Genomic DNA, 20,205 nt, shown 5'->3' with positions numbered 1-20,205 from the left:
ATTTTCTTTTTTCTGTATTACTTCCAATAATCTAACATACCATAAAATATACGTATTATGTTTATTGCTCATTATCTGATTCCCCCACTAGTATATGAGCTTCCTAAGAGCAGGAGTCTTTGTTTTATTCATTGAAGAATCCCAAAGCCTTAGAACAGTGCTTGACCCATGCTAGGCCCTCACTACATATTTGTTGAGTGAATGTAGTTAAAGAGCAATCACCATATAAATTCATCTTCAAGAACTCAGTAAGCAATTAAATATACCTTCATTCTGGAAGGTGAGCATAACTTGCAATTAAAACAAACCCTTCAAGGCATAAATCAGAATTTAATATTACTTGTCTTGTTTTCTGGAATTCATAAACCTATAGGTTGCAAGTCCATCTTGAAAGAAACAGAAGAATCTGAGGAGAAATGCTCCCTGTCTCTGATAATGTGTGAAGTCCAGAACACACACACACACACACACACACACAAAGTTTCTTTCACCCCTTTGACTCCATTCATAACATGGACATCTAGAAACTTGTGGAAATATTAAAAATTCAGATTTCACCAGTATTGCCAGTCATGTCTTTGACATTTAAATTACACAACATAAATCCACAACACAATGAGAGCATTATTGCTTGGATTACAAAGCACTGCCACGTTCTCAACACTGTACTTTGGAGGTATTAGATCATTCCCTTACCTTTCTCTCACTGCTTTACCTCCTACTCCCTATTTCCCAGCCAATTCCCAGACATCAATGCATGTGGCTAATGGAATTCATGGTCATCTTCTCCATGAAGTAGTTCTCCACTTCTTTAAAACCTCACCTCAAATGTCCCCTCTTCTGGGAAGCCTCCCTGAGGAAACTAAGAGAGTGAGTTTCTTCCTTCTTTAAATGCTTTCATGACATGGTTTATGAAAAGGGTTGCTGAGGTAACACACTGTAATGTGTTTATAAGTTTATAGGCCTGTCTCTTCCTGAGTGGAGCATTCAAGGACAGTGACCTTGACTTAGTCATCTTGCTATCCTGGGCCACTGGTGCTTGGTAGAGAGTAAGCACTCAATGAGGGCCAGTTATACAAATGACCTTATAGAATTATTAACTGTATGTGGTGTTTCACAAGGAAGTAACTTTTATCTAAACCAAATCTGGCATTTATAATGGTTCTTGAAAAGATCCTAATCAGTAAGCTCGATCCCAGAAATTAATAGTTTAGCTTCTAAAATTATTGTCGTCAACAACATAGCAGCAGAGAAATCAGGTCAGTGAGGCCAGCTGAATATAGAAAAATATGACTTAGAATCCCAAAGGGTCAGTCCTTAGACAACAAGTCCTTCTAGGGCTATAAAGGATTCTGTAACAGGGAATTGGAGAGCACATCCTGCAAGATAAAGAGATACCTCAAGACTGGTCAAGACCATAAGAAAGACATCCAAGAGCTATAGTAAGAGATCATATCATCTGGCATCTACAAGATCTTAAGAGCTCCAACATTCTCAGTATATGCAATAGGGGTCATAAGAAGCTTGCATCCAAATGAGAAACCAATACGGGGCCAGCTGGTCAAATAATTGTCAGATATACTTTCTGCAATAGTTACTTAAAGGGAGACATTTGGGCTGCTCCTTGGGTTTGGAGTCCTAAGACAATGACCTCTTGAATATGGGCTTGATGCTTTGGGCTACAGGGCACTCCCAAAGAAGCTTAAAGGAAAGGGATCAATCAAAAATCCCTACTTGTTTGGAACTGACATTCCGTTCCACCTTACCTGTGTCTCCCCCTTACCTGAAGCTCTTGACTCCTCTGTTACCAAAATTATTGTGGGCAGGACTATTCATGTTCTGCCAAATATCCCTCCTTTTCATTAATAAGTAACCCAGAAATTTTAGTCAAGAATTTGTGTGTGTGTGTGTGTGTGTGGCTTTGTTTTTAATATCTAGGACCCTTCTCCATTCTTGATTTGGTAGGAACATGTTTCTTTTCAAAGCAGCACAATACTTTTCATTGATCTCAAAATTCTACTGCCACAATTGTAGGTAGGCATATCCTATATTTACAATGCACTAATTTCTAGATATTGCATTTAGTTTTAGTTTTAGGTCTGTGCACAGGAACCATATCTGGGCTGTTGTTCTCACTTCTGACCACTTTCAAGCTATTACACTAAAATGTAAGTCTGCCCTAAAGAAAAGGTGCTAGAAAAGTTTGGTTAATAAAAATTGTTCAATGAGAGAGTCAGTCCAGCTAATCTGACTGATAACGTAGTTAGGGCTTAGATTTTTCATACCTGTTTTAATCCATATATCCCATTCCAGAGAACAAGCTTACTATTATGTCTAATATTATTATCAAATATTTTCATCTTGTTAGCCACCTGACACAGATGAAAAAGATGATTACCTAATTTACAGGTTCTGAATAAACAAAATTTTCAGTGAAACAAACAAACTGAGAACTAGAAGTTTCTGATAGATTTGAAACTAGACTAGGTCAGATGTGCATGCCTATGAAATAAGAAGATAAGTCCAGAAGCACCTGGGTGGCTCAACTAGGTAAGCATCCAACTCTTGATTTTGGCTCAGGCCATGATCTTGCAGTTCATAAGATTGAGTCCTGTGTCAGGCTCTGCGCTGACAGCATGGAGACTGCTTGGGATTCTTTCTCCCCCTCTCCATTTTTCCTCCACACCCATGTTCTCATGCCCTCTCTCTCTGTCTCTCTCTCTCTCTCTGTCTCTCTCTCTCTCTCTGTCTCTCTCTTTCTCTCTCATCCTCAAAATAAATAAATAAACTTAAAAAAAAGAAGCCCATATTTCATTAGCTGAAGAAAAGAAAACTGACATAAGTCAGAGGGGTTGTTAGCATGCTGTACTGACCATTGAAAACCACAGAACAGTGATTCTAAACTGGGATCAACTTTGTTCCCCAGGGGACACTTGTCTGTCTAGAGACATTTTTGATTGTCACAAATTAAAGGGTGCTATTGGAATCTAATGAATAAAGGAGGTCAAGAATATTGCTAAAGATCCCACAATGTATAGACAGTCCCATAACAAAGGAGTATCCTGCCTAAAATGTCAATAATGCCAACTTAAAAAAAAAAAAAACATGCCATGGAAACATTAGGAAAACTGAGTTCAAGAAGTTAAGACAAAACCATAACAATTACAAACTGAAGCATTACTGAAGGGTAGAACCAGCTTTATGAGCTACATAGTGATATGCAGTAGATAACAAACCAGGAGAATGAGGAATGAATGTAAGGTCCAGAAAAGCCAGAAACCTAGGTGAGAAATTTTAAGAGACATGTTTTAAAAATGTTTTACTTATTCCAGGGTCAGAGTAGGGCCTCCAAGGAGCAGGACTACTGGATTCTGCTTAAGAGAGTCCCAAAAAACAAGTTTCTACTGGTATTGAAAACCGCACATATCTCAGTAATGCCCAATGCATCCTAACTCAACTCTGCAGAGTGGGATGGATAGCATAACATCAAACTAGAAAGTTTAGAATGTGGAGCAAAATATTGGCTTGCACACCTACTTAGCTTTGTCAGCCAAGCAACACCGTGTTACCCTGGGTCCTCCAAGAACCAGACATCAATACAGGACTAAATGTGCAACACATTTACTAGGGGAAACATCTGTGAGAGAAAATGGAAAAGGAGGTGAGAAAGACTAGAGGATCCAGCAGACTATAGTGTCAGTCTGATCCCTAGTGAGTTGTTGGTGAGGGGGCCAGGCAGTAAGTCTGGGTGGAAGCAGAGAATGAAGTGTAGTCCTAAGGAAATTTTGGCAAGGCCATTGGGGACCCTCAAGTCAAAGTTTTCCAAAAGAGGAGACCATATCTCCCAAGAATAGACCTGACCTACTATCTCTGTCCCACTCAGTCACTGGCTGAGAGCAGTATGTGAGAAACATGGCCTCAAAGCCAACACAGCAATGGACCTGACACAGCAGATGCTGGGATACTCGGTCAATTATATTTATTGTAGTCAAAGATTTGAAAGATACATTTTCACAGCTGCCACCAACACCAGGACAAGACTTTAGTCACTTGAGGATAAAAACTATGCTCAGGAAGGTGTGTGCATTTCCAATTTTTCCTTATAGCTAGTCCTTTCTGTATATGTACATTACTATGGTCTAATAATATCTCTTTTGAAAAATTCTAACCTTACCTCTGCTGGATTTTCCTCAGGGGAAAGGGTACTTCTCAAGCTAAGTCAGGAAAGCTAAGACCTCAGTGTCTCTATTGTAGGTGGTCCCTGCAGAAGAGCTGGCACAGAGGGAAAAGAGTGAGAACTCTGGAAACGAAAAATCATGGGCACTTGGAAAGGTTGGTCCTTGTCCTCAGCTTTTTCTTCTTCTAAAGACTATTTTGCATTTATTTCCTGTTTTGATAAACAAGAGAATATTCCTGATATTGGTCTGTGTCCACTGACACATAACTCAATTTTTTACCACAATAATATTGTTGAAGAACATTGCAGTTGCTCCAGGATGGGGTCTTCCATAGCAACAGTATTGTACCAATATCCAGAGTGATCTGTAGCCAAGGACACATCCCCATGCTAAGTCCCAGAGATAAGCAGCCAGAGCTGAGCCATTAGAATCATTTTGCCAAGGATGATTTGATATTTCTGTCTTGATTCTAGTCCCAAGGACACAGTATGACTTAGTGCAGTGGTCTCCAATGTGGTGCTTGCCCCCAGGAATGGTCTGATGTTACAATGATGTGAAGGAAAGGGATATTAGAATACCTATTATTATTCATTTTTATCTTATACTTTATATCATCATACATGTGTGGCAACATATTATCATTTCTACATAAATAAATAGATTGTGTGTACATGCTTTAAAGCAAAAATATTCAGAGACCACTGATAATACTGTGAGTCTTAATTTTTTTTTTAATAGCAAAAAGTGATGGTATAAAATAAGTGAAGGTGAAGCTACTCTGGTTGTTAAGGGCAGCTGTGGTCAGGGAGTGGGGAATAGACTCCCATCCACTTAGCTTCAGCAGAACCTTAGGGCTCTGAACAACACAAATAGGACACCATAGGCAGCAGGATATGGAGCTGCTGGAAGTAATCTGAGAGGCATCGTCTTGGCGGAAGAAAACTAATTAGAGTTGAGCAAACTCTTGAGCAAAGCCATCAGCATGAAGAGTCCAAACAGCTATGAAGAGCTGGGCAATAGAACTGAACAGAGGAAGTATCGTAGGCAAGAGTAAAGTAGTTCTGAAGAGGCAATTGGAGATAAGAAATTTTTCCTAGCAGAACTGAGTAGATGAATAACTATGGTAGGTTTTAAAAGGGACACCTGTAGGGGCACGTGGATTGCTCAGTCATTTAAGTGTCAGACTTCAGCTTAGGCCATGGTCTCTAGGTTCATGAGTTCGAACCCCATGTCAGGTTCTGTGCTGACAGCTTAGAGCCTGGAGCCTGCTTCAGATTCTGTGTCTCCCTCTCTCTCTGCCCTTTCCTTGCCCATGCTCTCTCTCTCTCTCTCAGAAATAAATAAAAATTTATTAATAAACATAATAATATTTATTTATTATTTATATATTTATAGTTATATAAATTATTAATTTATTAATAATTTATATAAATATATTATGTAATAAATTATTAATTATTAAATTATTAATATAAAATATTAATAATAAATATTATTACTATTTATATTAATAAAATAATAATAAACATAATAAAAATAAATAAACATTAATAAAAGGGACATCTGTAGCCATAGGTGAGTGCAGGAAGGGAACAAGCAAGGATGTCCTTCTCCATAAGCATCACCTACCAAATTAGCAAGGAAGACTAGAGAGTTCTTAAATCTATTTCCATTTCTAACATCCTATGATTAGAAAAAAGTGGAGTCCTATTTCTGTTTCTGATGTTACAGAGACATAACCTTCAAAGCAAAACAAAACAAAAGCAAAAAACAAAAAAAAATACTTTTTTCAGTGAATGGGAGATCGATTCCCACCTACTTAGCTGCAACCAAGCCTGTAGGCTTTGGACAAAGCAAGTTTAATGCAGAAAAGAGGGGTGGTTAACTTACTAGCAGAAATTATTAATGAAGAGGAGGTATAGAGCAATGTATCCTTATGGGTGGGAGGTAAGTAGGGGTAGGCTGGAAGGCAGGCAGTTATTGTACATACCCAGGTGACCTGTGTTTACTCGTTAGGGTTTTTGATATTTCTGAATTGCATGACTTGCCCTCTGATAACTTGGGCATCTGTCTGTCCACAGACGTGTTTGCCTCAGTGGCTAAAAGTCACTATATAGCACCTCAGCACTGGGAAGGTACCCTGCTCTGAGGCAGGAACATCTTCAGGACTCAGACATCTTTCTCCCTGATGCATTATCAGCTCCACTCACTGGGTAGCTGTCTCTTCCTCTGCCTGTCTCTGTTCCTGCATCCTCTTGCTTGGTAGCCTAGGGATTCATCTTTATCCTTCCTTGTCTTTGACTTTAAGTGATGCATAGTTCCACTTTCTTCTAACTTTCCTTCCAGCTCTGACACTTGCTCCCTGGCTTCACATTGACTCTGTCATCCACCACCAAATGTCCAGTGCAATACAAAAGAGGAGAAATCCTCAAGGAATTTTGAGAGAGTACTTAAGATATTTCTTATGTATCCATTTCTTTGAACAAAATGAAATCCAATCACAGGCCTAAGTGAGAGATCTGCTGATAGCTAACCAAGCCCTATGGCCAATATCTGGGAGCCATAACAGACAGATAAGTTACACGGGCGGGCTTTCTCTCCATTGAAAAAAATCTATCACAGCCACTCTTCCCAGATGCCATCATCAAGAAGCAGAAGAAAAATGTAGTCATGAAGAATTGAAAATAAAGAGGAATAGAGAATGTAGGGTTCATTTATAGGGGGAAAAAGCTATTATGTATCTTTGACTTCTCCCCCATCTTCCTGATCTCTCTTCCATTACTTCTGCTACCTTTTTTGGTACCTGTTGCCCTCCCAGGCACAAAGACTTCAGTGATGCATCTGGAAGTCTAACCTGTGGAAATGTCAGCAGTTCCTCTCTCTTTAATCTATAAGTAGATGTGCCTGCCTGAATTTCATACTCTTCCCTGGCTAACTGGCTTCCAAAAAAGCATCCACTGTTTCTGTGGAATTTGATCATGTCAACACAGCTTCTGATGCATATGAGTGAGACCCAGGGCTGGGAGTTGGGAACTGAGCAGTTCAAAACCAAAGCTAGATGGTGCAGCCCTACATCTCTGAAAGTCTGCTCACCCAAAGTTACTCTCACAGATCTTTATAGATGTTAAAATATGATGAAAAAAAATAATTTTCTAGTTCCAAAATGGAGCTATGCCCTACCTCACCTAAGATAAGACAAAGACTCAGTATGTGGTTAAAGTTCAAGCAAGCTGTATTCTACTCCAGAGACCAAGCTTATAGTCATGGTCCACTTGCTTTAGCTACTCAGAAGACAGCCCAGCAAGATAGACAGAAAGACTCTTACCAAGTGCAATGTGCTTAGAAGATTCTTAGTCTCAAAGGCCCTTTCCAGAAATGTGGGCCACCTCACCATCTCCACTCAAGCTGGGTCTTTTTCTGAGGCTTTTTAAACTGAACATGTTGGATTTGGGCAGGGTACAAGACAGGTATGTGACTCATGAGATTACCCTCTTTCTACCACCCAAGGAACACTATTGAATCAATGGATCTCATTCTGGATTCAACCCAGTATAGTCTGTGTGGGTTTGTGGGGACCTGTGTGGGTTTGTGGGGTTTGTGTGCTGTACAGTTTCCCTACATGCCTGGGCAAAGAGGACTCTAATCTCTAGGTATTCATTTAATTAGCCCATATGGGGACAAATTAGTCCCCTCTCCATTACGTGTTTAGGAGAGCCAAAGATAACCCTTCTTTCCACAAAAGTATTATCTTCATCAACGCACTGCTTCCAGAAATTCTACTTTAAGTTGTGACAGCACATCTCGGAGGCAGGTGTCATTAGCCCAGGCCTGGCATTCACAGAGCTGAAGAGCTCTTTTTTGCCTGACTTTAGGCTCCATACTGGAGTTCTTCTCAACTCCATCTGGGTCTCTTTCACCCCAACCCAAAAAGCAGAGTTCATGTTCTCAGCAGAGCCAAAGTAGCTCAGCTGAGGAAACATAAAGCACTTATCAGTACTCTCCATGGAAAAAGGAAAAAACAACCAAATATTGCTTTAAGACTAGAGGAGTGAATGCAGGAGTTGCCTGAAATAGGCATCTTCCTCTAAAACAAATGTCACAGCCAATTTGGTATATGCTCCACTGACAATTATAACCATAACCCACGACAGTCAAAGCAAGACAGAAAATCAGGAGTAAGGAAGTTTACACAGAAAAAGAAGAGAGAAATACTCAGACAGAATTGGCCAACCCAACAGACAAAATAAGACCTGGCAAGTTAGAACTGTAGAACATTTCCAAGAGGGCACATCTATCATGCATTTGTTACCACCCTTATGGCCACCCTAAGAAAGAAGCAAAACAAAGAGGATTTTACAAAGAAGATTGAGTCTTGGAGACATTGAACCACTTGCCCACCACATTTCAGTTCAGAAATGCAGAGACAAAGCCAGAGACAGTGTCTTTTGCTTTCTAGGCCAGTGTTTTCATGCTTTCCCATAAGGTAATGGAGAGGGTTAATTGTCTACTTAAAAAATAAATAATATAAATGAAACAAGGAAAAAGAATTGCCCAGGTCATAATAAAAAAGCTGCCCAGTCTTCATGAACATCATGTGAGCTAAATTGGTGGCAGTTGTAAGGCAGTTACCTTTTACTCCCAAGGTTTTGTCCCAAACAAAAAGAGGAAAAGGCCCATAAGAGAAAGATGCAAAATCCTGATAGTGGTTTTCATCATCCTTTCCCATCTGGGCCTCACCCAAAGAGGCATCCACCCCAGTGCCAAGTAAGACTGGGCATTCTCTTCTCCATGGGATAAAGCCAGGGGACTCCCAAGGAAACTCCAGCTTCTCTTGAAGCTTGTAGGCTGACGGGCTATTTCCATCTGCCACATTCTCTCTTCCAACATTCTCCTCTCTTTGAGGAGAGTGGGAAATCCCTTGGCACTTGGCTATGCGGAAGAATAAGGTTGGCTTGTTCAAAGAAGCCAAAGGCTTCTTTAGGCCTGTCTTTCTTGAAACAGAAATGCCCATAGGTGCCTGGCCTCACCACTCTCATGTTTTAGCAATCCTGCCATCTTACATATATCATTGCAACCATCCTTGGTCATATCTGGCATATCGTTGAACTCTTGCTTTCCATTCTGCATTTGTCTATAGCTGTTTTGAACCTATTTTGATTCCACCCATCCCCATGTTGTCCATTCTGAAAGGCAGTGTGATGGTGTAGGAGTGAAGAAGTAGAAAGACCTAGACGTTTTGGCTCTTTCACTCACTAGCATACAAGATAGTTATGATGTACGTGGATGTGCTTTGTACACTGCAAGTCACCATTTAAACATGAATCATTAATATAGAGACTCAGGCATTCTTAATGTGGATTTTCTCTTTCTTAGTTCAGAGCCAAGACTGAATAGACAAGTTTAAAATAGGTATTTTGATGGCATAGTGATGATAGATGCAGGTGTCTTTCATAGTGTGTAGACTAAGCAAGTCAGGTGGACACATGTCTGAAATTCAATATTGTACTACCCTGAGCATATCATTCTGCATATCAAGAAATGATTGATTTTAAGATGTCTCCTAGTTCAGTTACAAAGGTCCTTCAAAGTATGAGAAAGTCTCTGAAAAGGACAAGGTTTCTCTTTTGTTTCTTGACCCCCCACTGAATCGTTGTGTAAAAGATACCGTGGAGTTGCCCTGTTCCACGATGTTCTTTGTGCACTAAGATGAGAGAGCTTTAGGGAAACAGAGTAGTGGCCAAGGTTGTAAGTTCATTTTCCAATAGTGTACCAGAGAGGGGGACAAAGTTCAACTCATCCCTTCACTATCATGCTGAAATGACACTAGGCAGGCTATGAACACAGGTTACTGAAAATGCTGTGTTCAAAAGTTGGCTCAGTCACTATGTGATAATGTGACCATGAATAAGATACTTAGACTCCCTTTGCCTCAGTGTCTTCATCTATAAAATGAATTGAATGGATTAGATAATCTGCAAGGTCCTTCTCAGTTCCAGTGACCTTTACTTTTCTAAATAAATTAATGTAATTTATCCAACTTGTTGATCTTGGGGAGTGGTCAGGCATTCTTTCCTATCATCATGATAATATTTATGAAATGATTGCATCTTCATGCTCCAAAATCACTCTAGACCTCAATCAAAACTCTAAAATGCCTGGTTTCTTCCAGGAGGAAACAGCTATGGGTAGAATCTAGCAGTTAACACAGTGAGAGCTCTTTATAATCCTTCTGATGGATTGGGGGTTGAGTGATGCAATCTTAAGCTTCCACATTAAACCACTGAGAGAACACCAGTTAAGGATCTGAGATTATTAGACTTCCAGAAATGATGGAATTTCCAAAAACAGTCTATTCCTTATCTCATATAAAGATTGCACCTAAACTGAAAAATGTGGCTTGTGAGCAGGAACTTGAGGACAGATTCTCTTCTTAATGCTCCCCAAAAAGGCTGTCAGCTTATTGTGGGTTTACTTTTAGATTTTATTCTTCAAACATATAAGGCACGCCTCTGACATCCCTATAAAGTCTCTCAGGTCATCCATATCTCCCCGTTCCATGCACCACCAGCCTTGTCCCATCTGAACTACTGCAGTAGCCTCCCACTGGCCTACCTCTTGCATGTCTGCTCACCTCTAGTCCATTCTGCAAATGCAACAAGAACAAGAGTCAGAAATGTAACTTATGATCTTCACCCTCACCACATGAGTCACATCAGTGGTGTTCCATCACTTCTAGAATAAAGACCAAAATGATAAACATGAACTTAGGGGTGAGGAGGGTGTTGATTCTTCTAACTTCTTCCTAGACGTCTCATCTCATCTTGCATTCCACTCGCTACCTCTCCATTGCAGCCCAATAGAATGTCTTCAGATTATTTCCACTGTGTTGTCTCTGTGTATCTTGTTCACTCTGCCTCTTCCTCTGCCTCCTCCGTTGAGTTTGGATAATTTTCACTCTTCATCCTTCACAGCTCATCCCAGTTGTCACTTTCATAGGAAAGGCTTTGCTGGCCTCCCTGGCAAGATCAAGCCCTCTTTATAGGCAATCATATCAGCACACATTTCCCCCTCCAAAGCCTTTTCTCAGTTGTGATTTCACAACCATATGGGTATTTATTTGATGCATATCTGTCTCACTCACTAGACTGTAAACTTCGCAAAAGCAGGGACCATAAATATTTTTGTTCAGGCATTGAATTCCTAGTGCCTAGCATAGAGCTTGCCACATAGTAATCACTCAATAAATAACATGTGAAATAAGTTAATGTGCTTGGCGCTTAGAGCACTTCCAGGTGAATAATGCAAGATCCTCCTATTCCAAATCCCACAGCCATGAAACACCAAGTCTGAAATAGGCAAGGCTACAAAAAATGACTGGGTACAAGGAATGAGAAAGGCCTTTTTCAATTTCTTCTGATTTGTTGAACCCCTTTTTTACCTTTTCCATAAGAACATCAACCCATTTAAGTTTCAATTGTTCAAGCATAACTCACTCCTCCACTCTTAGCATCTTACTATCTGTAACTCAACATTTTACTTCTTGTGAACAACACAATTCCTCCTTGTACTGGTAAAGGGTATACTTATTGGTGCCACAGGCATGACTCTGTTTCAAATAATTGGGGCCATTTCAACAGACACCCTGATTAAGTCTGCTAAGTAATTTGGGTTTGCATTAAACCAAGAGCCCACATCAGGACCCACATCTGTGTTTACGGAATGACTCTCACTGTCAGTCATGTCTGTCGCACCATGTGATGTGAGATCTGAAAACATGCAGCTCTAGCTCCAAGCTGCTGTGTGTTTGGTTGGTAGCTCAGAGCTGGTGTTTATTGACAAGCATGAACACTGGAGTGAGTAATCATTATAAGCATTCTTTGCACATTTTCATCTGCCATTAGCAGAGCGCATCTCCATGCCTCTGTGTCCTTACTCTGCAGATGGGGAAGTGGATGCGCAGGCTGAGAACCAGGGTCCCAGATGCCTATGAGTATTCAATGGAATGGAACAGAATGATAGAATAGATGATCTGACACTTGGTATTTGTGTAACCTTGGCTGATTACCTGTGCATTTGTCCATTCAATTCACCTACTCACTTAATCAACAAATACTTTTGGAGCACTTGTTTAATACCTGCCATTGTGTTAGGCACTGAGGATATGCTAGAGAACAAAACATGTTCCCTACTTTTATGGACCATGGTCTAAGAAAGAAAAGAGACATAAAACAAAGAATTACTTTAAAATATACAGACTCACAATGTTAGAAAGAAGGCACCCAGTATCATGGACTTGCATAAAAAAGAGGCAGAGCTAACCTAGTGTAGAGCATGGAGAATGCTCTGCTCTCCTGGGAAGCAATATTTAAGCTAAGCCCTGAAGGATGGAATGGAAGTTTAGCCAGAAACATGATAAGAGGATCAGGTAACCTCACAGATGAAGCCCTTGAAGAAAGAAAGAATATGGTGTGTTTGGGGGGATTGAGATACTCCAGAGTGACTAAAGCCACCAGCTGGGAGGGGAGAGAGGTGTGAGATGAGATAAAATGAGAACCACGGCCGGTCATGGCTGGTGAACTATGTTGAGTACTTTGGACTCTATTCTACAGGCAACCAGAAGTCTACCTGGTGTTATATGCAAAGGAAAGCAAAGATCAGAATTGGGCAATATCTGCCTGGCCTATGTCATGATGACTTTGAGGAACAAATGAGACCAAAGATAAATTTTCCAGGTAAACCATAGAACATGAGACCATCATTATTCTTCGTGTAACCACTAAGCAAACTTCCATGAATGGTAAAGTCTGTGAAAATTCCCTGTAAATAAAGGTTCAAAAGTGACCACGCAGACCATTTCAGAAACTCTCTCTTGAAATGACAAACAAGCTGGTTTTCTCCATGTTGGATTTGAGTGTGTCATTTGGCTGTCACTTATCATCCCCCACTAACATACAAGCAGCCATTCCAATCAATGGCCTGTGTCCTAATGCATTGATTCATCTTGGCCTTTACAGGGGTCTCTCTGCACAGCATCTCTGCTCATTAAAGGAAATGTGCCTGCATCATAATGATAATGCTCTGCACTTACCCAGCACATTGCCCAGGGGTGTCTCAAAGCATTTTGCAAACATTTAATTAAGTTAGTCTAGTGACTGCAGGGGAGTCCCTACGTCTCAGCACCAAAGGGTCTGGGTAGGAGAGAGGTGATAGCAAACAAGGCAGCAAACAGGCCTGCCTCCAGCACCAGCTGGAAGGGCTCAGAGGTAAGGGGGTCAATTTGCAAGGGGTCTCTGCATCACTAGGGGAAGCACCCACACATCTTGGTCATGGTTGTATCTGGTAGAGACAACCTGTAGGCTCCTTGCCATAGGTGCCCACAGGAAGAGCACCAAGGCCTGGAGGCCACAGAAGGGAGTTCTGGAAAGGCAGAGACAGAAGTCAAGAGGAAGTGGCTTGCTTTCCTTAAGAAGTTATGTATATGATTTTAAGGGTAGCTAAACTCTCATCTGCGTGTGTACTGTGTGTGTATGTGTGTGTGTGTGTGTGTGTGTGTGAGTTGACATTCAGAAGGGAGGGTAGAGAAAGGAGGGAATGTGATTCACAAACCTCCAGGAAGGCAATAGTAAGCAAATTGTCTTAAAGTTTTTCTCTGGGTTTTTCTCTGGTTATAGGATTTCATTTTTCCCTATCCTCAGAAGTACTTCAATTTTGCCCCAAGCCCTACAAGCACCATTGTCTCAGTACAGAACTAAGTGGTATAGGAATCTGGTAAATGGAACAATATCCACGCCCCACTGTGTTATCACCTCCCTGCCCTTCAGGAAAAGGCTGAGGTAACCAAGGTCTCACAGATTAAGAAGCAAAGCCCAAGTCTCTGTTTCCCACCAGCAGAATAAAAAGGCAAGAGGGACAAATGTCTCCAGGAGCTTGGTGTCTATAGCAGGGTCAGAAGGAGTGGGAGAGTGGAGCAGAGCAATCCCAAGGTGATGCCAACCTGTTTCCTTCCTCTGAGTGCCTGCTCAGCCCCTGTGTCTGGAAGGTGCCACTCAGCATCCAGATGTGCTAATATCCACCGCTTCTGACAGCCCGGCTTGTCAGCAGCCACAGGCCATCTGTGGGCTGACACTTGAGTTCACTGACAGGAATAGCCAAGCTTTGCTTTCCCACTGTCCTCTCTCCCCAGTGCTAGCCAGCTGCAAGCAGATGGCAGCAGGCCATGGGCCACTATTTAGTGAGCCAGGGACAGGCAAGCCATAGTACAGGGCCATGGGTGATGGGGTTCCTGGAGTGGCACTGTCTAGTGCTGATTAATAATTCCATGTCCATAGCACCCCACTAAAAATATTGCAAAGCAATGTTTTGGGAGACCATTGGAGCCATGTCTGCTGCCCTAGTTTTCAATGCAGAGAAACCAAGGCCTGGGAAGCTCAAGGTCAGCATGCATATCTCATTGGGAGTCCAAAAGGAGAATACAGAATAATTTCCTGTTTTACTGGACCTGTGTTTTTTGGGGCAGGAGAGCATCTTACTTAATAGATTTTGTTTAATTAGAACCTGTCTTACTGGGTAAATGAATGGATGAATTATGTTCTGCTAATTTTCATTGCTGAGGTAAAGCCCTGTGTGAGCTGGTATGGGCCAGGCTTGTCTTCCTCCTCCTTCAGCAATAAAGAGTGCTGTCTCCTTCTGTGCACAAGCCTCTTTTTTGCCCTATTGCTAGGAGACCAGAGTGAGGTGTTTTGTTTTTGTTTTTAATGACAAAAATTCAGACATGTTCCTCTTGTCTTACACTTTTGGCTACTCTGTCTAAATGGAACAAGAGCATATGTCACTGGAACCCATTCCACAGATTGGTAGGCTGAGACTCAAGAGAATACCTTGAGCCAACCAAAGAAACCTCAAAGCGCTCCTAACCAGAGTTGTCAGTCCTCTGCTTTTCACACCTTTGGAGGCTTGGGCAGAATCCCACCTCATGATATGTGCACTCTGCCCCATGAAGCTCTGACACAGGTTTGACACAGTGAGCATTAGGTATAGCTGTCAGTAGCTGATGTGGGAAGCCCAGGCCCAGAACTGCTAAATAACAAACCCAGGCAAGTGCCAACTGTCTCAAGACTTTTCTTCTGTAATTTTCCAGGCTACTGAGACATGGCAGAGGGTTCTAAGAATGAGAGAAAGCACAGAGCAGACAGGATTGAAGCAACATGCCAGGACCCCAAGCCACTCAGGATCTATCCCTGATTAATCTCAGGTTGAGCAACACTGCCTGGCTCCAGGCTACTGAAAAAGCCATCTTTATGAGGCTGCCGACACCTGTCTCCTTCTCAGACCTGCTATTGCCAGTGGGCCAGTGCTGAGTGCTGACAGCATGTAGTCTGACCTTATTAACATGCCCATTATTTGTAAGGGATTGAAAGCCACAAGGTAGGTTGGGAAAAAGAGGCACAAATCTATGATTGATAAAAGGATGATTAGGTCTTGATCATAACTGGATCCTCATTCCTTGTTCATATCTCATTTGTAGTGAGTCTAGGCCTCGGATACTCCTAATGGCAAAGGGTTCTCCTACTTGGTCTCTCAGGCAAACCAGGCAATCTTAGCCAACTCCTCAACTCTGTGCTGGTGATGAAGTAAGGGATGGGGAAAGAATTCACAGAAACTTGGCTATAGAGCCCACCCCAGGACTCACCCCAAAGCCAAGCATTCCAGCCCAAAGAGCCCAAGGCCCAGGGCACTTCTCTGAAGAGAGATGTAAGAAGCACATGTGCTGGGAAAAGAAGAACCCTGTACCTCACAGAACTGCCTATGCAAGTCCAGTGCTCTCAGGCCAAGCCTGATTAAGTAATGGAAGATGTGGCTGTGGCCGTGAATCCAAGCTGACAGAACTGTGCATGGGGCATAACTCAGTCCAGTGCAGGTAGATGGGGATGCTTCACAGCTAACTTCCCTGCTTAGAGTCACAGCATAGAAGCCACAAGCAGGACGGGGCCAAGGAGAAGGGGGCAAACAGGAGGTAATGGTCTGAACTTGAGGAAAGAGGGACTGTGCTGTGCTCCAGGGAACTGAGCCTTGGCCACTAAACATAGCAACACCTCCTCACCCCCAGGATCCTGCCATTTCTCACAGCTGAAGGGAAAAGGCAGGCAGAAAATGGGTTTCTACAAGAGTCCTGCAGGTCATAGACACATAGTTTTTAAACTGCAGACCAAATGGGTTTACAGCGCTTCAGAAGGTTCTGGGATGCTGATTAAAGTTGCAAGTCTGAGATGGGGGCAGAGAGTCTGCATTTTAATCCTTTTCCCCCACCCCACCCCCACTCCATGATTCAGATGCAAATGTACTTTCCTCCAGGTTTCTCTTGACTTGCTTCCCCCAGGTACCCATCTCTCCTCCTACCTAGGACCATTAAAGCTCATGGCCTCAGAAGCTTCTTGAGCCTTGGCGTGACACTTGAATTGTCAGCCTATGCCCTCTCCCAATCTTGGGTGGGGGTTCATTATAGTTTCCACTTGCTACTGTCTTTCCTATCCCAGAGAGTCAGCCCAGAAAAGCAATTTATGAACATCAGTCTCCTCCTGGAAGGCACCAAGAGACAACAACATTAGCCTTAAAATTATTCTGGGATGGAAACATGTTTACCAAGAAACAGAAAGCTGCAGAATAAAATGGCATCGAGGCCCAACCAGGTCAGGGTTTCATTATTACTTTAGCCTCTGTCTTTAGACACAGGAAAAGTAAATGGCTAACGAGCTGGTATTAACCCCGATGGGAGAAAAAGCATGTGAAACAAAGAAAAAGAAAAGTCTAAAATTCTAATGAAGGAAGTAAGAGAAGCAAGGAGGAAGTCACAAGTAAGCCGTTTCTGCTAATCAGAACTTTTGGGTACAGCCAAGTTTCATTTCCCACAGGAATCCTTCATGAAGTGATGTTTTCCTTCTCTCCACATACACTTCACAAAGCCAACTTTTCCTCCTCCCTGTGAGACCTCTCAGGCCAGGCTCCTGGCACAACCAGCATAGAGAGCAGCCTCCAAGCAGGACTGACACTAGGCTCTCCCCTGTGTCCTGCCTTTGCTCTGTGTCCACCACACTTTATTCCAGGGAGAGCTGAAGGTGCTTGGAGGTGAGGGTCATTCCCTTGAGCACAGCTGCCTTTAGGTATGGAGGCTTCTCCGGCAAGCAAGGCCAACACTCCCCACCAATGGAGTAGAGCTGCGTTTTCGGGTGCCATGGGACCTCTAGAGGGAGGTATCACCCTGATTCCTTCAGGGTGCACTGCAATGCAGCTTCAGCTGACTAGGACTCACCCCCTCTCCTTTTGAGATGTAATTTTCTGATTCCTGCCAGAAGAAGAGCAAACCCACAGCCCAGAACACTTGGGGTGAGGGTCCTGAGCTCTGCTGCTCTGCCTGCTTGGACCCCAGCACAGTGGGAGGAGCGCAATCTGGCAAGAGGAGGCCCTAATAGCTGCCAGCCAGTCAGGGACTTGCTCACACAGGAGAAAGTTTGTCTTCTCACACTGTGGACCCAAAGAGCCCACCTGGCTCCCTCTATCAGGCTGGAGCAGGTACTGAGTATTCCCTCCCTACCTTGCCTCCCCCCCCCCCAACCCTGTCTGGCCACACCCCCCCCCCCCCACCTCCCAGGCTTGAATCTGGAAGAAGCATCTGGCACTATGAACTTTGCAGCCTAGAACAGCCAAGAACATGGTTATGCAGAGCTCATCTCTGCTACAAAAAGTACAATTAAAAAAAATTAGAAAACTTCATACAAGGGATTTCTTCTTATTTTTTTAAAGTTACTCCTCTCTTCTTTCTCCCCAGTAAACTTTAATTTTTCGAATTTCACTTTGGTAGCTTAGAAATACTTAGGACTTTCATTTCTTGAGAATAAAAATCAAAACCAGTGATTCTGTATATAAAAATATAAAATTATATGTTCTACCTATATCAGGATATGTAAGGTTTAAGAACCTCAGAATTTGTGTCTGTGTATATATGTCTGGGATTTTACATTTAAGCGAATGTTTACCTAAATGCATGTATCTCAATTTGGGGAAAAAAAAGGAAAAGAAAAGAAAATCGTTACTGGGTTGGGGTTTAGTATGGAAACCCCACAGACCCTTTGATGCTGCCTAAAACCTTGGCAAGCATAACCAGTCCCTTCAGCATTGTTTGAAGGATGCCTGCAGGCGTTCAGTTGTCTGCTTGAGAACAGCATGCGTGCAATTATCAAATCTATTAAAACGTGTTGGGTTTTGCAACACTTCCACTAAGCTTTTTCTGGTAGCATTGCAGCATCTTACCTATGTCACTGCAGATTTGTTTTCCCCAAACAAGTAACTGCTGTGATAGCTAGAATCACATCTAAATCATTAGATAAGATAGGGGAGGTGCTGAGGAGAATCAGGTAAATCCAGATTCCCAGCCTTCCCCATGAGAACATTCCAAATTCTGTCAAGGGAAATTCACATTTCCCAGGTGAGGAGTCAGAGAAGACACGGAGAAGATTGTGGATTCCAAAGGCATAATCTGCCCATTTGGTGGAAGGATAAAGAAAGGAGAAGTGGTAGGCAAGAAATACAAGAGCAGGGGGAAACGGGGGGGGGGGGGGGGGGGGGGGCGCAGGGTTCTGGAGGAAGGGAGGGAGGAAGGGGTGGAGGGAGAGGAGTGGAGAGAAAAGAGACAGGAAGAGACACAGGAAAAACAGAGATATAGGAGGTGGAGAGGTAGACACTGATTCAGAAACAGAGAGACACCAGATGGGGAGAGAAATAAGGATGCCCCGTCTGCCCTGCAGGTCCCAACACAAGCATCGACAAGGATTTACAACTGGGAGTTTCAACCCCTCTTCTCAGACCCATGGGACCACAACTGGTTAATGCCAGTTGGTACCTTGCAGAGAAACAGAGGTGCCTCACAGCAGGGTGCAGCTCTCGAACCCAGCTCACAGATCGCATCTCCGGGAACAGAGAGCAAATCCTGTGCTGCAAGCATCTGCGTGCCTGTGAGTGAGGGAGCGGATGTGTGTGCGTGCATACAGCAAACCTACCTCTTTCCCCCACATGCGTCTCCCACTCCCTCTCTTCCTCCTGGGCTCTCCTCTTTCCCCCTTCTTCTGCTCTAACATCTCCAAATCGCCCCAGGAAGAGAAAGACCCCTTCCCTGTACCTGGGATGAAGAGCAGGGCGGTCGTCGCGGAGAAGACGATCCAGCAGGCGGGGTGGTACATCTTGAGGCTGCGGTGTCTCAGCTGCTGGGCTTGCTACTGCTTCTGCTGCTGCTACCGCTGCTGTCTTCCTCTGTGCTGAATTCTGAGCAGGTTTAAATCCAATGTTTGCAAAGGGAGGGAGAGAGCAAAAGAGAGAGGGAGCAAGAGAGAGCGCGCGAGAGATGGGAGCAGGCAGGCAGCCTCTCTGATTTTTTTTTTCTTGCACATACACACAACTGGTAAGAATCATCAGCACCAATCTGTACAGGGCTCAAAGCAGACCTCCTCCAAAGCACGCATTGGCTCCACTCTGCTGAGCGACACCCGGACGCTTTCCTATCTGGGAGGTTTGACTCCAAGGGGAGTTGAATCTTGTCCCTTCTTCACCCCTCACCCGAGCACGGCAGTGTGCACCGGTGTCTGTGTCAGTGTGCCAGAGTGTGGCTTCCGTGGGCACACAGGAGCGCCTCCGTGGGCAGTGGGGAGGAGGCTGAAACTGTTGGTGTCATCCTTACCCAAGCAGGGCTCAGGACACAACAAGAAAGGAAATGTTACTAAAGCCCAGGCCAATCCATTCCTTATCATTGTTCTGTCTTCCTGGTCTCCAGGTAGGGAGGCAGAAGGAGCCATAACCCACAGAGAACACTGAGACCTTTAAATCTATCCCTGCTCCCCCATTCTGCTATTAAGAGCACTTGGAAACAATTCAGTTTTCCCAGCAGGAAGATGGGTGTGTTAGGATTTTTTCACCAAGGATGCAGAGAATTGGCCAGTTCCCCACAATTAGAACATTCTGAAACTCTACCAAGACAAGATGC

At 43.1% G+C, this 20,205-nt stretch overlaps 1 protein-coding gene across 2 annotated transcripts in view; it reads right to left on the bottom strand.

The window, feature by feature from the left end:
- Window positions 1-19,788, bottom strand: part of OPCML (opioid binding protein/cell adhesion molecule like) — a 1,065,414-nt gene extending 1,045,626 nt beyond the window's left edge. For both annotated transcript variants that reach the window (XM_053900247.1, XM_053900249.1), the window contains exon 1: window positions 19,348-19,788. In XM_053900247.1, the coding sequence (XP_053756222.1) occupies window positions 19,348-19,408 (61 nt within the window). In that variant the 5' untranslated portion in view covers window positions 19,409-19,788. The remainder of the gene's footprint in view (window positions 1-19,347) is intronic.
- Between the last annotated feature and the right edge of the window lie 417 nt (window positions 19,789-20,205).

This window comes from Panthera pardus, unplaced genomic scaffold, assembly GCF_024362965.1.
Source record: "Panthera pardus isolate Hobbes unplaced genomic scaffold, ASM2436296v1 HiC_scaffold_12, whole genome shotgun sequence".
NCBI lineage: Eukaryota > Metazoa > Chordata > Mammalia > Carnivora > Felidae > Panthera > Panthera pardus.
The sequence above is the reverse complement of the archived record's forward strand: the minus strand, read 5'-3'. Positions and strand labels throughout refer to the sequence as shown.